Source organism: Amphiprion ocellaris, chromosome 13, assembly GCF_022539595.1.
Source record: "Amphiprion ocellaris isolate individual 3 ecotype Okinawa chromosome 13, ASM2253959v1, whole genome shotgun sequence".
Taxonomy (NCBI): domain Eukaryota; kingdom Metazoa; phylum Chordata; class Actinopteri; family Pomacentridae; genus Amphiprion; species Amphiprion ocellaris.
The window spans coordinates 6,819,096-6,837,596 of NC_072778.1; the positions used below are offsets into that span (position 1 = coordinate 6,819,096).

Consider the following 18,501-nt stretch of genomic DNA (forward strand, 5'->3'; position numbering starts at 1 on the left):
TGTTGCTTTTGTTGAGTTTAACCATTCAGCATTTCTCTTCCCTGAGTTTATATAATCAGCATTGAGACTTGCAGAGCTGTTTTTCATTGCTGCTCAGAAGTACCTATGCTGGAGTTAATACTTTTTCCTCTGCTGAATATGGTCCTGAAAGAGATTCTACAGGTGCATCTTCTTGGTCAAACACGCACAAAGGTTTGGGTTGCCCTAAATGCTCTGTACTGCTAATACTAGTAGGCACTTTGCATTGCAGGAAAGCCTTTATGTAGCCATTGAGCTGAAAGATTCATCGGAAGTTATGTTGCTGGCTGTCCAACAGATCTTAAAAAGAGAAATAAATACTGTGTGCCAATAGACTAAGAGCATGAGTTAATGAAGGAGAAAGAAAGAGAGAAAGAGAGGTGACTGTGGGAGGTTGCAGTACCTTAGGGACATCAATAGCAACCTCCCTCATGGCGCTGGGTTTCACAACAGACATGGCCCACTGGAGGTCCTGCAGAGTGACGGTCACCATCCCTTTCAGCTGCTGGTCTGATGCTGCTTGATGGGAACCTCCCAGTGCTCGCCTCAGTGCATGCAAACCTACATAGAGAGAATTTATATCTGTTAAATGCCTCATTGGAGGCTTAACCAAAAGCTTAGAGGTTTTGATTTATCTTTGTCTAAAATGATGGAAGAATGTCATCACTTTAAACCCACTTCATGTATTAAAAAAAGTTTTTGCAGATGACATCCAAGCTCACATATTACAGAAAAAGAGAATCATTTGGAAAATAAAAGGCTGTGTTTTGTGGGATATAAAGGATCTGAAACTGGTGCGTAAAGAAGCAATGCCAGTGTCGTTGTGGCTCGAGGGTTTTTCATTCCAAACCCATCCTCACCCATTCCAACTTTTAGCTCAAAACATTCAGGCTTGTACACGCTGTGATGATACACACCTAGCAAATGCCAGCCTCAAAATGAACACTAATTCCCCTTTTGACGGCGAAAATAATTGGGCCCGTATTATTCAGGAGAAAAGAGAGTAGGCCGAGGGGAAGGGAAGTGTAATTGAAGTGCTTAAGGTTTGAATACCTTCAGTCTGCATCTGAATAAAAAGAAGACAACAAAATAAACACGGATGTGTCAGTTTCAAGAATGAGCCTTTGTTTCCCCTTGCAAAAGAGGTCAATGCAGCTTAATCTGAAGGAGAAAAGATCTGGGCACAGTCAGCGTTACAAAATGATGAGGTGATGATTGATATATAACACATATTTCTAAAGAAAATTTTCCCAAAAAGACCATAATTACTAACTGGAAAGCTTATTAAACACGTCTTTTACTCATAAAAAAGCTTGTTCATTGTTGGATTCCCAGCAGCTGTGGTCAAGTGCCTTGTTTAGTGGAAGCTAAACAGCATACATTGAGTGAACTTCCTTTTCACTTTCCAGTTTTTCCACAATCAGAAATGAAGCAATGGAGCCATAGGCATTCTGCTACAACAACCACAGTTGTTATCTATGCCACAGAGGGAAATGAAGATTGATTAAAGACCTTGTTCTGAAGCACGTTCTCAGCAGAGGGAGTTCTTTCAGTTTTTCATGCTTTGGTTAAGTAAGAGTTTGCGGCTTTCTCCAAAACAGTTTCCAGAACTTATAGCAAGAGCTTGACATACAGGTAATGACAGAAATCTGCACACATTTGTAACGCTGCATCAGTTAAGTGCACAGGGAGTCTATTTGGTCCAATAGAGTTTTAAATTCTCTCCAATTTAGGGATAAAAGGTCTGCAGGCAGGTCTGGTTGCAATATTGCATGCAGTCATTACTAAAAAAGTAGAGAGAAATGCGTGAGAAAAGCAGAAAGTAAAACTACGACACCATAGAAAACACCATGTGTGGATCAGCTTGCATCCAGCTGCACAGATTTAACCCCTACAGGTGGGAGGACAGGTCTTCTCTGAGTTAATTACATGCTAAATGTGGGCAGTGATTAGTAGCTACAAAACCAGTCCATAACCACGTTTCCAACCCCAGAGTTGAGTAATAGTATATTAGACACACAGCCATTCTCAATGCACATGTGAACACATCACACAGGCACACACACATAAACTCTTGGCTTCCTTTCCTGAGCTAAAAGGGGCTGGGGTGGGTGGGGTGTGGGGGGAGTCCGGGTGGGAGATGGAGTTGTGAGGGCTGTAGGGGAACGGATGTGGTCCAGGGCTGGGGGCCAAAGAGCAGACGAGAGGGGATTTACGATCAGACAAGACTGCATCCTGTTTATATTTTCCAGGACCCGTCTGACTAGGCAAGGGACAGACAGACGGACAGACAGAGGGACAGACAGAAAGACAGACAGACAGAGGGACAGACAGACAGACAGACAGACAGACAGACAGACAGACAGACAGACAGACAGACAGACAAACAGACAGACAGACAGACAGACAGACAGAAGGACAGACAGACAGACAGACAGAAGGACAGACAGACAGGCAGACAGACAGACAGACAGAGGGACAGACAGACGGACAGACAGACAGACAAACAGACAGACAGAGAGGAAGAGATGACAGAGAAACACAATTAATGCGAGCAGGTTTGTCTTCTGTGAGCGCTTCAAACTTAGGTCAATGTTTTCGCCAGTCCTGGCTCCCTGGTGTATGATGTCTTTCTCTCGCTCCTTCGCTGCCTATCCACACACTCCCACCCTCCCTTCCGCTCGCTCTCAATCCCCAGAGGTCCAAACATCCCATCATTCCACCTGGCTGCCGCTTCAGCTCTTCATCTGCGTTAATGCTTCAGACTGGCGCTGCTAAGACTGCACAAAAACATCTGGTCCGAGTGGAACAGACGAGGCAAGACAGGATAGGATATGGAAGGAAGCTGGGGTGAGGAGGGAGATGAGGAGCACCAGCCACAACACCATATGCACTAACCCCAAACCATCAGCTGCCTGCCCTGGGAAGGTGGAGGGCCTCAGCCTCTTGAAATACGGAGAGGATGATGGAAGAGGGACGAAAACCTGTGAAACTGCTGCGTTTTTATCTGAATGAAGATAAAAGATGCTTTCTGGAGCTGAAGATGACCCCCAAGGATAGAAATTTTCCCCTACTTTCTGTGACATCCATAAAAACACAAACAGCATGGGCCTGAAACAATCCATGGTTTTATTTCTAAATTTCAATCCTTAGTCCAACACCCACACTTAAATGCAAATGTTCTGCGCTAAGCACAGACTTACAGGTAGTTTAAAGGTTCCAGTCTATAGTATGGCTGCATAAAAGCCCCGAAATATGAAAAGCGCAGCTGACAAATGTTTAGTAAATGTTTCACCAAGAATTATCTGAAAATGTCTGTAGTGAATCTAGCACTTTGCCAGTGGTAATGAAAAGCCTCGCAGAGAAACAGCCTGACCAGAGGGGAAATAGGGTTCATAAGCCGCAGAGCTCCGAGTCAAGCCTGGATGCCCGGGGGGGCGGCGGAAACTTGATTCAATGATGCGACTTTAACATTTTGCTTTAGGGATTCTCTCTCCTAACTGCTCTTGGCTGACTCCGAGCACACATTTGGTTTAGTTATGAAAACATCCGATGGGAAGGGAGGAGGGGGGAAAAAAAGAAGAAGCAACACAACACAATTTAATCTGAACCTTATGTGGACTCATTTTCCTATTTCTCTCCTACTTTTTGCACTGCTGCCTTACAGAATGCTTCAAATTCACCAGAGATCTGCAGGGAATTGAGAGAAAATCGGGCCTCCTCAATGGACAAGAATGCACATTTGCAAAACATCACACCAGAGCCCAAACTAGGTATGGAAGAGAAGGAAGAACACATTTCACAGGGTTGGGGTTGGCCAGGGAAAAACAGAGGAGAATGATTAAATGATTATTTGTTTTTTTTCCCCAACAGGCATGGTCTTAATTACATGTGTCCAAAACAGACCTTCCCCCAAATCAAGGCCTCCTCTTCAGGGGTCACCGCCGCTGATGCTCAAACCAAATTGGCCGCCTCTACAGCAGAATCAAACCTCTGAATACAAAAATTAGTCAGAGATACTTCAACCGTGCATGAGACCAGAAGGTCTCATGCACTCATATTCTTACAGGCTTTGATTGCAACAACATTAAGTTTCAACAAGCATCACGTCATAAAAAATCAGCTTCTGTCAGGAATCAGGACTGGAAGAATCTTGACCGGGATCTGCATGTTTGTTTTTCCACAGGAGAATGTATTGTAGTTCTGCACAACAGTAACCTATCCCAGTAATTACTGAGTCATTGGTATCTTTAAATGTCCACATCTAGCCTATCCACATATGAAGTTTGCCAGTAAAGTACAGGGAGAACAAACTTCCCAATGCAATCCAACATCCATCCAATACAACACTGCCTGCACTCCAAACTGATCCTCATGACCAGGAACAGGTTCAGGAACAGGCATAGGGCTGCTGTGTTGCTTGATGAATTGTATCAGTTATACCAAGCCTGAAGGATTTAAGATGCTTTTATTTCTTCATTTTGTGCAAGTTCTCCTTCTGTCAAAAACTGCACAAACGCACAAACACAAAAGGATGCACTGCAGCCAGCAGTTTGAGGGAATGACATCTCAGCATGCATCAGCAAAGATCAGAAGATCAGCTATATTCAATTAAAATGGTGACAGTAAATCTGCCTGACAAGCAGTGCTGTGTAAATGTTCCAGGCACTGACAGTATAGTTAGGTTGTTTTCAAAAATAATGCCATGAATAGGCCTTACTCATCATTTAACTCCATATTGATGCTTCTCAAACCTGTAGGGGCACCCTAGAGCCACTGTAGTAGGGTTCTGATGACTAGAGGAAAATACAGAGCAGAAATGATTCTGATTTAGGGGAAATAAACCAACTGCAGTTTGCTGATGAATCATTCAGACTTGAATCATTTGTTGTAAAACACAACAAGGCTCCTTTTTTATTAGTTGCTCCCCCAATTAAACCCAAAATTTACCAGTGGGTTCAAAGGCAAATTGTGACATCCATCCATCCATTATCTATACACCGCTTAATCCTCATTAGGGTCATGGGGGTGCTGGAGCCTATCCCAGCTGACTCAGGTGAAGGCAGGGGACACCCTAGACAGGTCGCCAGTCTGTCGCAGGGCCACATACAAAGACAAACAAGCACTCTCACATTCACACCTACGGGCAATTTAGAATGATCAATTAACCTCAGCATATTTTTGGACTGTGGGAGGAAGCCGGAGTACCCGGAGAAAACCCACGCATGCACAGGGAAAACATGCAAACTCCATGCAGAAAGATCCCGGGAAAGCCAGGATGCGAACCAGGGATCTTGTCACTGCAAGGTGAAAGTGCTAACCACTACACTACTGTGCAGCCCCGCAAATTGTGACATTTCAGCAAAATCATTTAATTCTACATGTCTCCTTTTAAATTTGCCAAAAATGTTTGGTACCTTGACACAAACGAGATTCTGCAAAAATAAATTAAAAAAAAAATTAAGTCTGTGCTCCTTGGCACAACAGGGAAGCTATTAGTGATCCATCTACAACCACGAGCCCAGAGTAAATAAAAATGTGACATCTTTTAAAATGCTCAGTAACTGTTTGGGGTTCAGAGGCTTAATGACAGACAAAAATGACATCAGTTTACTTGTAGCAGTGGTCATGAAGTTCTTTTAACTTCTAAAGTGCTTCATACAAGGTGCAGTAAATTTAATCACAATAGCACTAAATCAAATCAGTATTTGATGTGACCACATACTGTACTCTTTTACAGGTTTTCAATGCATTTCATTTATACAACTGAAAATAAAGTCAGTGAAATGCATGAGATTTGCCTTAAACCTTTAGTGAGGGAGAAAAAAAGAGTTAGGTGTGTCAAGGTTAAAAGTCTTCCAGACTTCAAAAGGGAAACCTCACAGAGCTCTGTTGTCAGAGACAGCAGATCATCACCCACAGAGTCCAGGAAGGTGTTTCAAAACAAGTCCATCTTCAACACAGTATTCCACATGTCAACACAGAATAATCGGGATTATGTGCCGTGTTGTGTTGCATTGTGTAGCGCTGCATTAAAACACCCACAAGCTTGAGCACAGCACCCCAGCAAAGCTGCCTTCGAATGAATTGTGAAATACTTTGGGCATTACAGCATTACAAAACCGCAGGAACGTTTTCATTACTCGCCGGGGCTTCCGGAGCACTCTTTGCACCTGTATTTACAATACCCAACATCTGTTCCCGGAGCTGAAACACAGCAATAATATGTGCTCTTGAAGTGCGCACACACAAACACACAGAGATGACAAAGACAAATACACATGCTCGCACACTCTAAACATGCGAAAAACGTGTGCAGGCATAAACACACACACACAGGCACACACACACATACAGTACATGCTCCAGAACGCACACACAGCTGTCATTGGGTAAAGGTAAGTGCCGGGGTTAAGGAGTACAAGCAGCACATTTCCGGATTTTATAAACAGAGGCCTCAAATAAACTTCACATGCTGATCCGACTGATATTTATGTGACCTGTCCTGAAATTCCTTAAGTGTCTTTAAAAGGACAAACGAGTTGGGAAAAGCACTTTATAAGGCAAGGCTGCCGCTGTAAACATCAGCAAGCATTTAGCAGTGTTTGGCCCATTTAGTCTTCCACTGCAGAATTTATGTCAAACACATAAAACTCAGCTCATTTTTGCTGCCGCTTTTTCTCCTCATTTCTACACAGTGGAGTAACCTCTAGTCCCCATTTCCTGCGTCTGTTGACCATGAAGATCAATAGTTTGGGTTAAAAACGCTCAAGTACTCAATATTTAGGTTTAGGGGATTTTCACTAAGCGTGTTGGCCAAATCAATTTGCACATTTGCCGAGTAAATCATTTAGGGCGGTTTAGTCTAAGTCGGAGAAGTTGATGCTAAATATCGAGCCTGATCTTTGGCGTCAAATAACCGGCTAACCAAAAAGCTTTCAGCTGACACACTGCAGAGTTTTGTGTTTATTATTCCACGTAATCAATTTTACTGGCTCTTTTTGTTCCAGTGGGCTTCCCCTGTTTAGAGCCGCTTGTAAACAGTGTGTCCGGATGTGGCACAAACCAAACAAGCACACATAGGCATCGACGCTCGAACAAACATGCACACTCACACACACAATTTGCACTGTTTAGACTGTGGAAATGAGTCATCTGCTAGCACCGGGATCAGTTGAACGCCAACAGGACGACAGAGAGACGCCCAGAGTCTGCGAGGCTCCACAAGACCACATGATAGCTTCCAACACCACACAGAACACCTAGAGGGATTCATTATAAAAAGCTGTTCTGTATAATCTCTGCCGAGCCGGGAACAGAGTCAACGCAACGTTTAGGGAAATAAGATCAGTACAAATCAGTGTCTTTGTGGTTATATTAGAGGAAGTCTTTGTCAGGGATCTTGAGGAAAAAATATAATTACAGCACCCTACGTTGGCTGACTCTCAACTGTTTGAATCATCCTCCTTTACCCTTTTCCTCCTTTACTTTTATGCACAGTATACACAGCGTAACAAATAAATACATTCAAAGGTTCTGGCAGCTGTGTTTGTCCTTCAAAAGCATTCTTAACTGAGTCAAATCTGTAAATTTTAACACACTAGCTCTTAACCTTGTAAGCCCATGAATTCCTAAATGGTTGTGTTGTCTACTTATGGCTTCTTATCACAGGCAAAAGTCTCATTGTGGACATGAGTGATGATAACTGTATCTATGAAGAAAAGTGTGATAAATTAGTGGAAAACTGCAAACGTGTGGAAGAAACATTATAAATTCTCGCTTCCTTTTATTAACCCTCTGAACACTAAAACACACCAGCAGGTTTGACAGGCATATTATCTTTTTGGGAAAAAAAAACACCATAATTTCACCATTTATCGCTAGCAAGAAATGGAAAAAACCGATGTCAGATTTCAAAGAATCAAAACTAGTCAAATCTAAGCTTAAAATTTTGCGATTTCATCAAAATCACTTCATTCTACATCTCTTGTGTATATATTTTATCATTGAAATAAATACAGCAGGGTTCAAAATGGTACACAGAGGAGCAAGTGGAAGAAAAAACACAAATAGTTATACATCTAAAGCATATGGTGCTTTGACATTGTTTTTCCAATATTGGTGGGCACTTATACATACGGATACTTTTTTTTTTCATCATTTGGAAAGAGATTTAACTTTCTTTCTTTTTTTGTTTTATTATTATGGCTTTTAAACTCTGTCATACTGTACAAAAGACATTTTGGAAATCTCTCTGCCTAAAATCTTCTAGAAAAACAAGTTCACGGTGAGTTAAAACTTAACAGCAGAAGAAATGTCCAGATACTTCTTTAGGTTTAGAGGGTTAATCTCATAAACCCTCAGATTTATCCCATACTCTGTATGAACTGTAGACAACCTGGTGTCTTTTAAAGATATTGTTTGCCATTTAAGGATGAAGGATGCAAGCGCTATGCATTGTATATAAAGGCAATCATCTACAGTGTTGGCTCTTCACCTAGCTTTTATGCTGATTTTAAGTCTCAGCTCTTAAATTATTATTTAACATACATTATCAAATATTAAGTTTGATAATGGCGGCTTTGTCTATATTTTACAGCATATTAAACTATTTTGTCGGTATAGAACTTCAGCTGCTCAGGCGTGGAGGCGCAGAGCAGCAGCTAAACAGCAATAAAAGGTGGGATTTCTGTGATGGCTCTATCTATGTCAGCCTGTCCTGTAAGAGCGTGCTCACTGACAAACGTCTGACATAAACCCGAGTCAGAATGACGTGACGAGGAGCTACATCAGATACAACAGGAACGCTGTCAGGAAAATGTTTATAAATAGAGTTACTGCTGTGCAGGCTGTACATTTTTCTGCTGTGACTAACGCAGTCCAGCAGATCATCTTAATGTGTACATAAATCTGTCAGCCCGCATGAAACTATGATGAAAGCCACGTCCTCTTCAGACAGAAAAAGTTCAGAGGAGGGGGGAGCTTGATCGAAGGTCAGCATCCACAACTGAATGGAAACTAAAGGAGAGAAGAGGTTTAACTCTCATGAGCTGCTTGTGTACTAAACCTGAAACTCCTGACTCAGTAGCTTTTAGGAAAGTAAAGATTAAAAGAGAGGAAAATATATCCTTTATAGCAAATCCGGTGAAGTCTGTTTAGCAGCTGACTGATTACCTCCTCAGAAATATCAAATTTGACCACTAGAGGTCCTCATTTAGGGCCACTACAGATCAGCTTTAAAGCTTTAAAGGAGGAATCTTTTTTCCTCCATGAGTTAGAAGTGAAGCAATTCTGAAATTTAATTAAACACTTGAATAAAATGTAGAATTTTTGTACTGTAATTCAGCTATTACTTAACTTTTTATTTGTTCCAGCGTAAACACTATTTTGTTCTATACACTTTTACATTAACATTATCAAACCATCAAAAACAACTCCAATTTAAAATTTAATAGCTATCATGAGCAATGGGTTCCATGCTGGGGGTTGGTGACCTTGTTTACAACACATATAGTTTGTCTAACTTTTCACATACGCATCTTTATACTGGCTACACCTGCAGGGCAGGTACAGCATACGGTTGTGGCAAAACAAGACGGTAAGCTTTCATTTTGGGGTTGTTGCCTTTTTAGTTTTGGCCTCAGCACAGCACTGTGAAACTTCAGAGTTTGTGTGATACGGGTAAGCTGACAGCTACGGACGAATATCAACTTTGTAAAGTTACTTAGCAACCCTCAGGTGGTACTTGCAAATAAATGCCAGCAAGGTGATCATGACTCTAAAACTGCTTAATACCAAGTAGACATGTCATGTAGTTTAACTTAGAAAATCTGTTTTTTAGCTTGCATTAACATATTCTGTGCATGCAAAATACTGTAGAGCATGCACACTATTGGCCTTTGTAGTGTAGTTACTGCACATACACAAATCAGGGCTGCATGTGAATATCCGTAGAAGGGTCTGGAAAGACTTGATGAAATTTATGTCACGTGGACCCACTTGCAGATGTGGAATGTATAATACAGGCCTCACTCTGCTCTCACTCCAGATTCAAGCTAGTGATGACATAGTGAAAGCATGGTGAGCCAGTTACAGGGTTATGGTACGTGTCCATAGTGGGTTTTTTTAGACACAACAAACTGTCCTGCTTCCCAACGCTGGACACGTCATAGGCAAGCAACTAGGCAGTTCATTATTGGCTGCATCTAACTGGATGAACGCTTCAATCAAGGGCTGTCAGTTCCCAGATTTTGAACCGGACCAAGGCGGTGGTTGGAGACTTCCGCATGTATTGCAAAAAAAGTTAATCAAAATGTGTTTCTGAAAACACTTAAGCTGAGAAATAAGCCATGCAGTTGTTGAATTGCACTGTAGATCAACAACAGTGAGTTTACCTCAACTCTATGCAAATGAGGAGCATCCGATGCTCTTTAAATACATCGCGACTTTACCAGGATGCATTGCACGGCTACGTACATAGAAAACGAATAAGGAGTGTTGAAATGATCAATCCTGCTAACCCACTAGGAATCTCTGCCAAGTAGCAAAGAAACTCATCTAGAGTTACTGGTTGTTTTTTTTTTCTTTTATTTGTCACCAAAGTTTATGTATTTATTGAGAAAAAATAGACTATGTCAAATTAGATCTTCATCAGAAATTTGTAATTTTTCTTTATTCAGTTTAGAATGGTAACAAATGGTCATGCTTCTACCCTAAACAGTCAAATAAACATGATGGTGACTTCTTAATACTTAGATACATTCTGGCTTTTTTCTCTCTCCAGGTTTAAAAATCCTTCCTTTCATTAAAGGATCACAGCGTTCAACCTGGATTCCCTCGGTCAGTGCACATGATGTAAAGCAGAGATTTTCTTAATAATTTGTGCACTCAGTGAAGGCTTAAAAGGGATTTGAGGTGACCTCGATGAAGCTGACTTTAATAGATCTGGTCTGAGTGTGCTCTTGCATTACACTACATTCGAAACTGGCCGATCCGTGATCAACTGTAATTAAGTGGCGATTATATAACACATCTGTCGTCAAGAAGTTGTTTCTGGAGCCCAGTGCAACTCAGACTGGACAAACAAAAACTTCCCTAATGGCATCAAGATTTCCATCAATTCTTGAGCACACACAAACATGCTTACAAAGAAGAAAACGCACACACAGTCACTTGGCCTTGTCATCCTTCCCTCTGACTTTTCCTCAGATATGAACAATTGATTTAAATAGTTGTATTCTCTGATCTATAAGCAGGCTGGTATTGTGTTCAAGGCAGGATGTGGAACCCAAACCTCAATGTGCTTCTTGTGTGCGTGTGTGTGTGTGTGTGCATCCAAGACAGATGCCACAACTGTGTGTGTGTGTGTGTGTGTGTGTGTGTGTGTGTGTGTGTGTGTGTGCATGCCGCCTGCAGCTGTGCAAGGTGGGGATCTTTTGCGTGACCTGAGTGCGTTGCAGTCGCCATGATATGTCCCCTCATTTCTATTTTTCAGGAAGTGGTGCGTCGGAGCGTATGCTTCCCCAGCAGCTCATTGTTACCTGAGCAGCAGAAGGAAACAACTGCAGTTCCGACTCGATGTGTTTTTGTGCCTCTACGGCTTTTGTTCCTTTCGGTAAAAGCAAAAAAGGAAAAAACAGTTATCAACTTGCGTATGCGTGTGCTTTGTGTGACTGGATATGTCTATTTATGAGTGCTAAAGCAATGAGTGGTGAGTTTGGATCTTTACTCATAACCTTATATAAGACAATTAGAGTCTACAAACATTTAAAAAAAACTGTTTCTTATTTAAAGAACTTAGACAACGCAGTAATGCGCTGACAAAATGTTAAGGCAGGGGCCATGCTTCAAATTTCCAGTGTCACAAAGAGAGGGGAGAGGGTTTCTGGTGGTGTTCGATTATCTGACACCATTTCATTTTAGTCATACAGTCACGTTTAGAGTATCCACTGTATCTCAACAGAAACTCTGCAAAGTGAACAGCAAGTGAGAGAACTTTACAAAAGTACAAGTACTCTGAGTCCACGTTGGACCTATTACCTGGATTATACAATCAACTACTCCTGCTATGTCCTGCTGTGTTCCTTTTTGCTGCATTGATAGCTAAGACAGCCAACTAAACGGCTAAGACAGTCGAGATATCTAATAAATACAGAAGAGTGGCTAATTAAAGGAAAAGCTGAACCCTTAAGCCCCACAGTGAGGGTATGATCTGGTGGTTTGGGTTAACTTAGAGGGAGTAGTCACAGCAGATCAATACAGAGTTGTTCTGACTGATCAATATTATCCTAAAATTAAATATTTCTAACCTGATTGCTGTGGTTTCTTGCCCCATCCATAGAGTATGAGAGTCACTGAATGGTTTGATGGGAATGAAAACGATGTAAATCATATTTATATTTGTTTCTTGTCATTTAATTAGCATTAGAATTCTCAGAGTGAAGTTAATGTACTACAGTGTCCTCACAGACTACAAACATACACTGTAAAAAGCACATAAAACTAAACTACACCTATATATTAGAAATTAAGAAAAGTGTTGATGATTGGCCAGTTTCAGAAATTTTGCATCACTATAAAATTGATTGCTGAGCTTTTATTATGTATAAAATAGTGAACGAGCGAAAGACAGAGCAGCAAATTTCAGGTAACCCTTGGACAGCACTAGAGGCCAGATGATTTGTCATACAGCGACTAAGCAGTTGTAACTGAATTTGTATTCCATTTCATTCAATTGAACTTGTATTTTATCTTAAGGAGCCAAAATCAAGAAATAAAGACAGAACAAATCCAATAGCGCTGTTGGAGTTCGTTCTTGTGTAGCAAACTTGCAAAGGCACTTTGTTTGTCTAGTGATTTTGGTTTGGAGATTTTGGGGAAAACGAGCAGAGCTGAACGGGGTTGGGGAGGTTGTTGTCTCCCTCAGGGGCGTGAGGAGGTTTCTCAGAAAACACTGCCAGTCACGTCTGGCCCTCTGTGGACAGTAAATCACGCTCTTTGCCGGAGTGCTTCCGCACAGCAGCCCCAGCTCCCTCCTCGGCTGGAAAGGCAATACGCCACGTACCCCAGGCAGTGGGACCACCCAGGAGGCATATTGGGTCACACACACACATGCACAGAAAAACAAATAAGCATGCGGTCGTACAATCACATATACCCCCACAATCAAGCACATGCAGAGCAGATACACACATATATCAGCCTATATGCTTGTCCTCGGGATGTGAGGTGGGATAGTTTGTGGCACTAGGGGTGAGGGGGCACAGGAATTTCACAACAAGTAGTGGTTTTAGTGGTTTCTCTCACTGGGATCTGAATACCACAGAAACTCCCAACTTCCTCTTTTGCAAATATCAAAGGATGGCCTGGCTGACCCTCTGTGTTCAAAGGGTCTGTGGGCAAGTCAAGCACTCCAAGAAAACATCTCCAAAATAGTTAGAAATTAATCTAAAAAGAAATATTTCAAAAAGAACTGAAGTTTGGGAAAATTACAACATGCAGAGGTTAGGTCAAGACAAAGAGGGAAAACAATACGAGGCCCAAAATGTACCTAAAGCTCAATAACAAACTGTCATTCGAATTTATTTGTTGGTTGAATTCTTCAGCCCACGAGGCAAACCAAACTACTAAAAGATGGTGAGCAATTCTGGGCTCGCTGCCATGTGCAACTGTGTTTTGGTTTCCCAAATTATGTTGTTTTCGGGAAGTGCAAAGAGGAAATGAATGCAAAGAGAAGCAGTGATGTTTCACAACAACTGCTCTGAGAAGCTGTGGATGCTCTCCTTGGTTTCAGTGGCATATTTATGAAGTTGCTTTTATGACTTTTAAGATTTTCAGAAATTATACTTTAAAGCTACTCTGGAAACAATATATTTCAAGACTTTGATTTACTGAAGAAGTGCATCAGACCATATGTGAACCCAGATTTTCACTGGCTCTTGGTACCTGCAGGTTTCTACAATTAGGAAACATGTTTATTTCATTCCAAAGCATTCTGACTTTCTACGTGACAGCAGGACAGTGTTGACTTGCCTGCTTCTTTGCAAACAGCTGCAAGATCTGCTCCAACGTATCCATGTGCAGCGTCCGCCAGCTGCGTCAGCTCCTCTGTGGTTGCACTGCACGGGACAAAACTCAGCTGCTTCTGCAAAATATCTGCACGCTCTGCAGCACCAGGAACTCCCACCTGTCATCATGTAATCAACAGCACAGAAGAGACATTATGGGACAGCAAGTTTAATTTACAATCAGTACGAGTAACTGTGACAGAATAGGAGGAACTGTGAGGAACCACCAAAACTGCAAATGGAAACTTGTGGAGATATTTTCTGCAGTGTGATCATTGCAATCATTGATCCTGTGGACAAACAGCAACACTCCACAAAAGTGAGTGCTTAATGAAAACACATTTCTGTTTAAAAACTTCTGCTTGTTACAGTACCTCCAGCTCCTTGTCAAAGCGACCTGGCCTGCGGAGGGCAGGGTCGAGGGCGTGGGGCCGGTTCGTGGCCCCCAAGATCAACAGCTGACCTGAGTGACCCTCCTGGAAGAACAAGAAAGGAAGCAGAGATTTGGTAATTACGTTGTAATGTAGTTTATACGTGGCATCATGCTGCTGGTACGAAAAAAGTACATGTGAATGCATTATATTAATTGATAATGCATATACCAGTCAGCCACAACATTAAAACCCACCACCTAATATTGTGTAAATCCCCCTGAAGCTCTGACCCGTCAAGGTATGGGCTTCATGAGACCTCTGAAGGTGTCCTGTGGTATCAGGCACCAGGATGTTAATGGAAGATCCTTTAAGTCCTTGAAGTCGCAAGGCAAGGACCAAACTTGTTTTTATAGCACATCCCACAGAAGCTAAATCTGAGCAAGATCTGGAGAATTTGAAGGCCAAATCAGCACCTTCAACTCCTTGTTATGTTCCTTGAAAAATTATTCTACTAGTAAATGACATACACCTATCAGGCTGTTCACATGATGGAAAAGAAGACATGTTCCAGTTCTGAAAGTCATGTGCTAATTGTAGGTGCTTTGAGCAGTGGGCAGGGGTCAGCATGGTCACTCTGACCTGTCTGGAACTTTGCAGTCAAAGTGAGCTGCCACGCTCTGTGCGTTCTGACATTTTCTAACATAGAAAATTAGTTGCGTAGCATTTTGTTGTAATAGCTCTTCTGTGGGATCAGACCACATGGGAAAGCCTTCATCGGTTGTCCTTTCTTGAACCGCTTTTGGTGGTTATTAACCATTGCAACACCTGCCATTTTGGAGTTGAATTTACCCAATTGTCTAGTCATCACAATTTGGCCTTTATCAATGGTGCTCAGATCCTCACGCTGCCCATTTCTCCTGCATCCAACACATCAACTCCTACAGCTGACTGTTAACTTGCTGCCTCATCTATCAGCTGTAACAAGATAACTGACATCATCTACTTCCCCTGCCAGTGGTTTTAATGTTTAGTGCATATAAACATTTGGTTATGTACTATTGCTTATCTGACTTTAATTTCCTCAAAACAAAGTCAGTAACCACATGGCTACCTTATGAGGCAACAATATATGGCTTTATGCAAGACCATTTCCTTTAAGGCTGGTTAGAATATCAGATTGGTAAAGGTGACAGAGTTAGACAGTGCAGTTATCTCAATATTATTTGTATGTTACGTAAAAGAGTTAAACAATCTGTCTATATTTCAACTGTACTCTAGAAAAGATGGCTAATTCAGGACTTTTCAGAAGTCTAATGGTTAAATCACTCATTCAGCTTTGACAATTATGATAATAAAGTGTAGAAATTAACATATAATCGATATAAACTGGTAAATGTCAAGCTTCCACTGCTAAATCTGCTCTACTGGGTAATGTATACAACACCTAATTTCAAAGTGTAAAGTAAAACTGCCGTGTGTATGACTTAATGACCTAATTTTGTGGCCATATCCCTCCCGTTTTCAGTGTTTGAAATGCTTAAGAATTTTTTCTAAGCTTCAGAGAATATTTGACCCCAGTCAGATGCTAAACTTGGCCCAGTCCTGTATTTCCTAGGGTGGTCTGCCTGCAAGATGAGAAATATATTTTTTCCACCTCCAAAAACTACAGGGATAACTGAAACAAATAAATTACAGTGCAAGCAAGAATGCTGAGGAGCAGGAAGCGCTTTCTCCACATTCCACAAACCAATCAGTACCGATGACCTCTGGAAAGCAGTCAGGAGCAGGGAGGGGTAGCTGGTGTATCTGTGTAACATCAGCAATCCATGTGAGGGCTTTCTCTGCCGGGGGACATCGAGATGTACTTTGTTGATAAAGTTATAGCAAACTGGCAGCTCATGGCAACTTTGGCTGATTTCTTTCCCAGAATTCCATTGGGAGTGTGTGGGGGAATCGTCTTTTTTCTCATCAGGCACTAACACAGAGCTCAGAGGAATAATGACACCCCAGAGATGCAACCCACAGTGTCTGAAGGGCGTCCAACATGCAGAGATGGTTTCTGCATGACAATCTGCATTTCCAATGAGGACATATCTTGACAGACTCACATTCTGCTGCAGAAAGCCATCGTTTAAAGTCATGTGTTTACAGAACAAGCAGCTGCTGGTCAGTGTTAGGCTGACTGTCGTGCAGTTATCAGTCCGATGCAACACAGACTGTTGTATTGATGAAACAAAGGGAAGTCATGTAAGCATCCCTGTAGAGCTCTATGCTGGCAAAATCCTGAAAGTAGGACACCCTCAGGACACAACTTCACCAGTCAGTGAAGCACTTTGTACTGCATTTAACTGTATTAAAAGTCTAATAAACAGCATTGTAGTAGACAGTGAATAACTTACTGAACCAATCCCATCCATAAGAGTCAGGAGAGAAGCAACGACTCGTTTCTCCACCTCATTCTGAGCTCCCTCTCGCTTCGGGCACAAAGCGTCAAGTTCATCAATGAAGATTATTGCAGGCTGCCTGTCAAACCAAGTAAAATGTAAGAAAATTCCAATTTCTGCTGCAGTTTGAGGAATATGTATGTTGAAACGTGACTGAAAGTACATTAATTTTTTTTTTACATTTACGTATCTACCAATTTAGGTAATTTGAAAAAAATAGTATGATACTCTATGGCAACCGAGAAAGGACAATTACTAGACAAATTTATATTTGACACCAGAAAAGGGAATAACACAGTGTTCTGCATAGAAAGAAATAAAATGTGAATGCTATTTGTGCTACTTTATGAGCATAGCTAGCTGGATTGATTGGATTTACCTCTGAGATGCCTCAGTGAATATTTGTCTCAGCCTTGCTTCTGTTTCACCATAGAACCTGCAAAAACGTAACACAACATTTTCTCTTTAGGTCAATAAAACTACTTTGGTATTTATTATTTGACTTCTGATCATGTGTGAAGTGGTCAGCAATGTCATCCATACAGAAAAAATTATGCCCATATATTCTACTAGGGAAAACAAAATGCCATATGACCGTACTTGCTCATGATCTCTGGGCCGTTGATGACCGTCATGTGAGCTCCGACCTCATTGGCTATGGCTCGACCAATCATCGTCTTTCCTGTGCCAGGGGGACCATGCAGTAGAACTCCTCTTGGAGGTGGGATCCCTTATTAGAAAACAGTTAATTGAGTGCAATTAGATCTTTGATTATTTAAATGTAAGTCAAAGCTTGTAAAATAATCTACATTAAACATCCTACATAATAATGGCAGTCAAATGCTACAGTTTTAACCCTTAATGTAGACATGAGGGATAATTGTTGTACGATCTGACCTACCAAAATTGGAAAAGAGCTCAGGGCGTTTCAGAGGAAGTTCAATCGTCTCTCTGATGACATCCAACTGGCTGCTGAGTCCGCCAATCATGCTGTAGGTGACCTTTGACCTTTTATTTTCTGCCTCAGGATCTGGTTGCCCTGCTCTGCTTTTAAAACTAACTCTGGTGGAGCATGAGAGGCAGTAGAAGGTGTCAGTACTCACGGCACCAGCAGAGGGTGCTATGGAGACTTTCTCAGCCTGCTCTAAACTGAGGGAGCTCTCCAAACTGACAGCAGTCTCTGCTGATTCTGCAGAAGGATTCTGGGAGTTGCAGGAAGACGAACAAGGAGCAAGGGGTGAGGAGAGAGAAAGGAGGGGAGCTGGTCGACATGGGGTGCTGGCTGTAGGACCAGGCTCTGTGGGCGTGCTTGGTGCCACATCGTTGTTGTCATCCACAGTGAGCATGCTGAGCTGCAGGGAGAGGTCAGCTGCCATGGAGTCCAGCACTGAGGTCATCACAGAGGACTCCTCTGTGCCGGGGCCCATTCCTGGGGGAGGCGCCGGTCTCTGGAGGGTGACGCCGTCCTCCCCTCTAATGGTCTCGACCCGGAGACTGCATGACCGGCCAAAATAACTCAAGGAAAGGACATTTCCTGGCAGAATGATGTTCCCAACTGGTACAAGATAGAAACTCACAGTTGTTATTCCAGCAGAGGAA

At 41.9% G+C, this 18,501-nt stretch overlaps 1 protein-coding gene across 1 annotated transcript in view; it reads right to left on the reverse strand.

The window, feature by feature from the left end:
- The window catches only part of spata5 (spermatogenesis associated 5), a 122,621-nt gene that overhangs the window by 100,911 nt on the left and 3,209 nt on the right, over positions 1-18,501 (reverse strand). Inside the window, exons 5-11 of the mRNA XM_023272597.3 lie at positions 17,804-18,457; positions 17,503-17,632; positions 17,282-17,338; positions 16,858-16,981; positions 14,459-14,560; positions 14,050-14,203; positions 422-579 (exon numbers count right to left, since the gene is read on the reverse strand). Of these exons, the coding sequence (XP_023128365.2) occupies positions 422-579; positions 14,050-14,203; positions 14,459-14,560; positions 16,858-16,981; positions 17,282-17,338; positions 17,503-17,632; positions 17,804-18,457 (1,379 nt within the window). The remainder of the gene's footprint in view (positions 1-421; positions 580-14,049; positions 14,204-14,458; positions 14,561-16,857; positions 16,982-17,281; positions 17,339-17,502; positions 17,633-17,803; positions 18,458-18,501) is intronic.